General features: G+C 36.3%; 1 protein-coding gene across 1 annotated transcript; it reads right to left on the bottom strand.

Annotated features, from left to right (window-relative positions):
- Positions 1-551: 551 nt before the first annotated feature.
- Positions 552-6,575, bottom strand: LOC121261668 (probable linoleate 9S-lipoxygenase 5). Its single transcript, XM_041164137.1, has 9 exons — positions 5,790-6,575; positions 4,283-4,572; positions 3,749-3,989; positions 3,060-3,398; positions 2,802-2,891; positions 2,498-2,607; positions 2,110-2,414; positions 1,761-2,024; positions 552-1,472 (listed from the first exon to the last, which is right to left on the bottom strand). The coding sequence occupies exons 1-9, from the start codon at positions 6,253-6,255 to the stop codon at positions 719-721; spliced, it is 2,859 nt and encodes a 952-aa protein (XP_041020071.1). The 5' UTR covers positions 6,256-6,575; the 3' UTR covers positions 552-718.
- Between the last annotated feature and the right edge of the window lie 1,284 nt (positions 6,576-7,859).

The raw sequence follows: 7,859 nt of genomic DNA, 5'->3' as shown, positions 1-7,859 counted from the left end.
TAAAAATCTTACGTGTCAAGAGAGAGAATGGCGTGGATTTACAAAAATAAAACTCCATGCTTACCAAAAATTATAAGAAGTATTAGATAGCATTCAACGCTATCTAAAAAAAAAAAAAAAAAGCATTCAACGTGACAATGGACTTTTAATTGTCACATTTAATTGTTATAATTTTGTCAAATTCTTATATAAAATAAAATAAACAATTCAATTTTTTTAAATCCTAAAATAAAAATAATATTAAAAAAATATATTCTAACAATATTTTATTCAATTTTTATCTCATTTGTAAAACAAACGAAGCCTTACATTGGGGGAGAGAACCTCTGGCATAGATTATTCAAAGATTTTGGCAGCTAATTAATTTTTATTTTTTATTTTAAAAAAAATTCATATAAATCCAAACATCTTTCAATTTCGAAAAAAATTATATTTTTAATTTTCACAAATTTTATTTAATCATCTGCCTAAATTTAAGTAAAAAGTATAAAAAATAAAATAACTTTTCAACTCTCTACCTATCTATCTTCACAAGTTCCAACACAAAACTATTTCAAATAAATTTTTTATTCAAAATTTTTTATTTACTTTCACAAAATCTAAAAGGCAATACATAATAAGAAAAATTCACAAACATTATCAAGATTTATCTTAACCAAACATTAAAACATTCCCCTCTGCTAGGACAGTGTAGAAACTGTTGGTACTTGGTAACTCTTCAGATTGAGACGCTGTTGGGAATGCCCTTGCCAGTTAGTCCTTCTTGACTAGAAGGATAGAGCAAAGTGTATGGCATCTTGACAGGACCAGCACGGTTTTTCAATTTTTTATCCTTGTTCCTCCTTGTTATTCTATCCTCAATTTCTGCCAGCTTCTTTCCAAGTTTTTCAAAGGCTTCCAATGGTTTGTTGTCTGAGGTCCACTCTACAGTGTCTCTTTGCCCAAGATAAATCTCATCAGATGAATGCCTTGACAATACTTCTATAAGGGAAATGCCAAGAACAGTCAGTAGCTGGGAAGTAAATCTTTTCAAGAAAGCTCTATCAGGGTTTGTCTTAAGCTCTTCATAATCAGGAGTGCCTTCCTCAGGCATGAACTGAAGGCTCATTGCTGGGCGGTTTGGAGGGTAGCCTCCAAAAGGGTACTGTCCAAAGTTGATAGCAGCATGGAGGGCTGAAGCTATCCATATGATGGTAGTGCATGTTTCTATTAGCTCTTTGCGTGTCTGCATTTTTGGCCACCAGGGCTCATCTTTCTTGTCGCCGTGACCCTCCTCTCTGAGTTCCTTCCACCAGGACTGCAGTTCAGAGTCATTTTGGACCATTTCATCGGTCTGGTAATAGAAGGAGCAGTACTCTTCAACCCATGCTTCGATTGCTGACCAGATTTCCAACCCATCAACAGCATAAGGGTAATCCTCTATCAGTAGGCGGACACCATGTGGGGAATTCACATCCTTAACTGCCATTCCTCTGAGTATAGAAAAGAAGCATGTTGTTGTGATATGATCATGAGCATTTATAAGTTCAATTTTTCAGTTTAGTTTAGACCATTTCCACAATATTTACCCAGATCCTAGTCCCTTATTTGCTCAATCTTCACCAAAACATTCTTATGTAGTTTAGCTAGGTACCCGTTTTGTTAGTAGTTGTCTCAATGATTAATATGTTGACAATGCGTTTATATTTTTTTTGAGTTACTACTTCTCAAGCCATATGAACCATGAATTTTGCCACAACTTTCTGGACAATAAGATATACCTTTTGATGAGATCAGAAGGGAGAGCTTGCTCAGGAAAAACCCAGTCTTTATAAACTACTGATGACATCTCCATGGTATATTCAGCTGGAAATACCGTGTGCTCCAGGGCACCACCAGCATTGATGAGGACCTGCCGGGCTAATGCATTTACATTCATAGTGTCACGGAAATGTGGATGCAGCAGTTTATGAATTGGGTGAAGCACGCTCAACTGCCTATTGGTTGCTATTATGAATGGTTCCATTGCTGCATGGGTTTGCAACCTGTGATCAAAATGAAAGATATTCAAAACCCATATGAAAGTATGGATTGAAATTATTTAGTGTACTTTCTTTTACAAAATCATACCAGTGGCTGATGAGCTGATGATAGCCAGAGTCATTGACAGCAACATAAGCTTTAGCCAGTTGCCAAATGTAGCTTTGGACACCTTCTTCTGCTGGGGTGTATACTTTGCTAATGGCTCCAAATTGGTCTCCCTCAGGACGAGGCAAGCTTAATTCAATCGCCAATGGCTTCAAAGTCCCATCCTCTTTCAAGAAAAGGAGTGTCCTGCTGGCATAAATCTTTGTGGAAGTCTTGTTTATCCTCCTCAGATATGGCATCAGTGCATCATGGTGATCTAATATGAATAGCTTCTTGTTCTCGATTGCCTGTTTAACAGAATAGATTCTGTTAATATATTAAATGCGGAATAACTACAGACTCTGGTGAAAAAATAATCTAGTAACATTACCTCATATACGGTGAGCCCATTTAAGTACTTTTCTATGTGGTCGTTGGTTATTGTACTGGTTTGATCACCATATGTTTTACTATCCAACTTGCTTGATGGGGGAATTCCTGCAGGTAAATTATAATTGTTTATGCTCAAGGATAAAAAACCATGACCTTGGTTTAGCCATTGAGAAAATAGAGGAAAAGAAACCAAACATCGAAATTCAAAATATGGATTTCAAAACTTCTTCTGATTTTCATCAATTTTCCCTTATGTTGCGTGTTCAATGAGTCAAAGACAATTAATAATGAAAGCTTTAAGTATACTTGGAGAAGACGAATGATGACAGGGTTTACTCCAGCCAGCATTTCTCTAGCAAATTCTTCATCAGTCCTCCAAGCAAACCTATCCTCTGCTCCAATCATTAAAAGAACCAAATTGAAGTGAAAGCAAATAGGATTCAATAAGTCACTGCATTGAGGCAAAGGATACACCCCCCCAATAAAGAAGCAGGAAGCCATTAGTGTCCTTTTCAATCAAAATTTTGGGTGCCTTGCAATGTTACTGATGTATAAAGTACCTTTAATCACTTGAGGCACTGGGAATTTAAGGAGTCCTTCACCATCGGTTCGGAAGATTTCCTTGAGCATCTCTGCAGGGATCTTGTCCCTTATATTCTCAAGCAAACCGTTGGGGAGCTCAATCCCTCCATCATAGAGTTTGAGTATATCTTGTATGCTGTCAAACTCATTGGGGGTGCTGTCAACTAGATCTTCTAGCTCAGGTTTGAGGAACTGAGCTATTCCTTTCAGTGCGTAAGCAAGGAAGTCTGACATCTTCAAGTGACCAAATCTTTCATCTCTTGGGACGTAGATGTTTATGCTCATAAGAAGGTTCAGCCTGCTCTCGGTATTGGGATCTGTTGAGATAATAATAGAAACCTTATAAATAACAACATCAATACCTAACAAAATCTACATCATTCTCTATCAATGAATTGAAATGGCACAAATTCAAAATTTGATTCCTCTTAATAAATCGTTAACAGGATTGATTCCCAAACTATACATGAATGAAGATAACTCTTAAATGACAACATTCTATAGCCTTTTTTTTCCTGCATTGTCCCAACTGCAAAACCACCCTCCCGACACAATTATACTCACACAAAAGAAGAAAGAACAAAAAAAGTCGAGTATTTCCAAGATGTTTTGTGTGTGATTTCTTGCTGCTAAACAAGAAATGACTGAAAAAATTTTAATGTCTAACCTGTCTTTGTTGGTGGTCGGCCAGTTCTTCCCCTGCGAGGATAAGGGTACTCACTAGACCCTCCAAGAACTGGACGCACATATTTTGGACCCTTGTCGGGACTTCCCAAATCATTGTAGTAAGCATAGTCATAGACTCTGTCCCATTCTTGGAGCTCCCCCCTTCCATCTCCTCTCAAGTTCAATAGTTCTTCTTCTCTGTACTTGCGTAGTGGTGCTGGTGTTTCACTTGGAAGATATGTCTACACATATTTTTCATGAGCTTAAACATTAAAGCCGCAATCTCACCTATGCTAACTAAGCAAAAGAAAGCCAGCACAGACTGCTCTTGAATATATAAAACTAGTATCAGACAGATTTTAGTTTGGCTTTTAGGCTATGCATCTCAAGTTTCAACAACATGCTATCTGATTTTCTATTTTTGATGATTCCATACCAATTTAGTTTTTTTGTTTAGATCAGTAGAGTTGCACACATACTATTTAACTAACCACCATGTTTGTAGACATTTATGCTTCTTAATACAAACAATTACCTTGTTAACGAAGAAAATGCGATCTTTCTTGTATTTATCTGCAGGGTAAACCCATGAGTTGCACACAAAGTGGATCTGACCTTGTCCCGGAACATCTTCAAGCGTGACACTTCTAAGGTAGAACTCACTATGATGATTATTTCTTATCAGAAATGCCCCCGGAACCCCAATCTCATTGTCCCAATTAAAGGTAACCTTGAAGGCAGATTCGCCTGCAGTTAAGGGGGTGATTGTGGTAATCCAATCTTCCAAATATGCTGGCTTTCCAAGTTTGCCTTGTAACCTATTTTCTACACAATACATCAAAACTTAATTTAGTGGCATAATCATCAAGAAGCTGATAAATCATCAACTATTGAAATTCATCTAATTTGTTTCCTATTTATTATCTTTTAATTTATGTATTGCAAGAAAAAGAGAAAATCCCAAGGTCCTTTGCTAATGAATAAAATCCACCAAATTGGGCTAAATTTGGCTCCTGCCTGATCAGATGAGATGCAGAATATTCATAACTATCGATAGGATTAGCTTTAACATTTACCACACCATATTAGTCCAGCTCAAACTGGTTAGGTTGACGAAGCTTTCCTAACCAGTTTTCTGAACAGCCGTTTTGTACAACAACTTGCCTTTGACAATAAATATTTTAAGCACTGTCTTTGATGCATTAGAATCGAACCCTTAAATAAAAGTCACTTGCTGCATCTTTCAAGCCTTGGTAGGTCCATAATCACTGTCCTTAACATTCATTAATGATCTGCTCTAGACAAAAGGATATATCTCCTCTAATCCATTGAATGATTCAATTTTCTGACTTGGTCTTCATGTGTCTCATACAATGCTGGCTTACCATGAGAATTAGGTAAGCCTAACAAAAAACAAAAAAAAGCCCTAAACTCAATATAGTCCATATAAAAAAGTGTTATTCTACTTATGAGCTGGTCTAGAAGATATACTCTCTACACCATTAATATATCAAAATTTGATATGCAATAAATTAGATTTTTAAATTTTTCTCGCAAATCAAATCTCATCTTATTAGCATGGAAGACATGTCATCCACATCTGCTTATAAATTGAATTTTTTTATAATATATATATATATATATATATATATTTATAGAGGAAAACAAATAATAAAATCTATGAGAAAAAGCTAGTTGACTGGGAGTTTTGGTCGTTGACTCATGGTTGAGAGTAAAGCACTACAGCCCCTGGGCTTGAATGTCTCCTGTGAAACTCTTGAACATTTATTTCTGTCAATCCCATCCGAGGAAAATAGAAACAGATTATACTGGCTGTGACGATTTGCTCTCACAGCCTCCTTCCCTACAATGAATATTCATTTTTTATTTATTCTTAAGCTCATTTATTTGCTGAGCTCAGTTTTTTACTAATTAACATGCCATGTCTACCATTTCCAAGGCGAATAATTGAAGATAGAAAATACAGAAGAAAAAGAACCATTAAAGCTCGTAAACTAAGTATGAAGACAACGCAAACTCACCTGGGTCAACATTATCAGCACTGATTAGCTGCAGAGAGACCCCTTGGCCCAAAAACTCGTGCACACGATCAAGAACCGATGCATGAAAGTCGTTGAAGTCCAAAACGTTCTTCTTCATCAGCACCACAGTCCCTTTGATCTTTGTTTTCTTGTTCCACCTGTCGTTTTTCGCCACCTCCACGGTGTTGTGCGAGGATTTGGCTCCTTTGGGTGCCGAAACTCCTTGTGGGGTTTGGTCCATGTCGGCTGTTGAGGTGATTTTCAGGCCTCTCGATGGCAATAAATCAGTTCTCATGAATGAAAAACCAAGCTGGTTGCTGATGAAAGATATGGGTCGAACAGTACGACGAGTACTATGCACTAATGTAAAGCGATCCCCACCATTGATTACGGATTCAATGGTTGTGATCGGCCTTACCCCACATGACTTCATAGTTGACAGACTCAGATCTGTGAAGTGAAACATCTCTTGCTTGAATCAAGAGGTAAGCAAATTACAATAATATAGGCAAGACTTGAGGAATTTGCAGAGTTGGTACGAGGAAGGAGAGAGCTAAAGCTCATGATACTTATAGGGATGATTGAATATGCATGGTTTTGACTGATCAAGAACTATGCAGGTTCGCCTGTTCACATTTGCCGTTTCCACGGTGTTTCTTGTTATAAAAAAATATTATCAATTCGAGGAAATCTTGTGGTCCTTGGAATGAAAATTGAATGTGCAGGGTGGAATTGAATAATCAAGAAATAATCAGATTCAACTGTTCACATTTGCCATTTCCATGGTTTGTCTTCTGAAAAAGTGAGAAACTTGGTTGCAATGTTGCTGGTCTTTATTTCTTGGCCAGTAGGTCTTTCTACCATACCTTGCCTGAAATCTATTATACCATTACATGGTTGGATTCCTTAGATCTTGTACGGAATACAAGTATTTTCAAATATTTTAAGACTATTTAATTTATATTTACAAATTATTTCACTTATTTGAGATACTTTTAGCATTCAAACGGAGCTTAAGGCCACAAACTCGTAAGCAAATAAATCTACTTAAATTATTATACGTCTGAATTTGAGGATCTTAAGGGCCTTAAACTATTTTTAGATATTTTCGGACTACTTTGTTACAATTTCATTATATTAATAAATTATTTTATTACTATTTATAGATCAATTGAGATATTCTTAGTATTCAAACGAAGCCTAATTCTCTAGTGAGACGGATAGATATATGAAACGCGTTTTATAATATTTATTATTCTTCCTGTACATTATTTTAAAAAATATTAAATATTCAATAAATGCTGCAAAGTATCCTTCGTATGCATCTCTTCCGCTTACGAGTCTCATCAAATTCTGATAATTTAAATGCGTTACTACTTAGGCCATTCAAAGTTTGAGTGATACACTTTCCTATAACTTTCTTGAACATCTCAGTAGAAGCAGTCCACGATGTGCGCTCAACTTGCCATTAGTCTGAGTACTAGAAAAAGTCGCTGAAAATGCAGAATATATTCCAGAAAAAAGGATATCATGTGTTTGAAAGTTGTTGGCCCTTATCCACCTTTGCTAAAACGCGAATCAGATGAGATGTATGTAATGGGCTTTCTATTTTGGCGGCTAATTCCATTGCTCTCTATGTCAATGAAAGCCAAGCCATGCACTTATCAGTGTCTCATCTGTTTCAACAATTTTCTTGAATTTCAATCCAATCAATTCAATTTTCTAACAAGCAAGTAAAAGATAAAAGGAAAACTTCAATACCCAGTACGAATAATACTGTCTACTCGTATTTAGAATTCATAACAACTCAAGTCTCATGGAAAAAGAAGCAGAATTTTTGAGTGCCGTTTGGGTATATTTGTTAGTGATTTGATATGATGATGTATGCTCCACAACTATAAGTCAATGGAAATGACACAGATTGCATAGTGAACGAGAATGGTAGATATAAAACAGGAATGGACAGAAAGTGCTCAAAACTATGGGCAACTGTAATCCTTACTTTGTACCATATCTTTAGACAGGACATCGTGGTGGGAAACTTTCCTAGAAAGGAGCAAAGAAAGGGCA

Source organism: Juglans microcarpa x Juglans regia, chromosome 4D, assembly GCF_004785595.1.
Source record: "Juglans microcarpa x Juglans regia isolate MS1-56 chromosome 4D, Jm3101_v1.0, whole genome shotgun sequence".
Lineage (NCBI taxonomy): Eukaryota > Viridiplantae > Streptophyta > Magnoliopsida > Fagales > Juglandaceae > Juglans > Juglans microcarpa x Juglans regia.
Note: the sequence above shows the minus strand (reverse complement) of the source record. Positions and strands in the feature narration are given on the sequence as shown.

Excerpts from the sequence above, each read along its gene's own strand:
- LOC121261668 (XM_041164137.1), bottom strand. The coding sequence starts at position 6,255 with ATGTTTCACTTCACAGATCTGAGTCTGTCAACTATGAAGTCATGTGGG. Across the intron at positions 3,990-4,282 it reads GCATTTTCTTCGTTAACAAG|ACATATCTTCCAAGTGAAAC; the intron begins GTAATTGTTTGT and ends AAATATGTGTAG. Across the intron at positions 2,025-2,109 it reads CATCAGCTCATCAGCCACTG|GTTGCAAACCCATGCAGCAA; the intron begins GTATGATTTTGT and ends TTTTGATCACAG.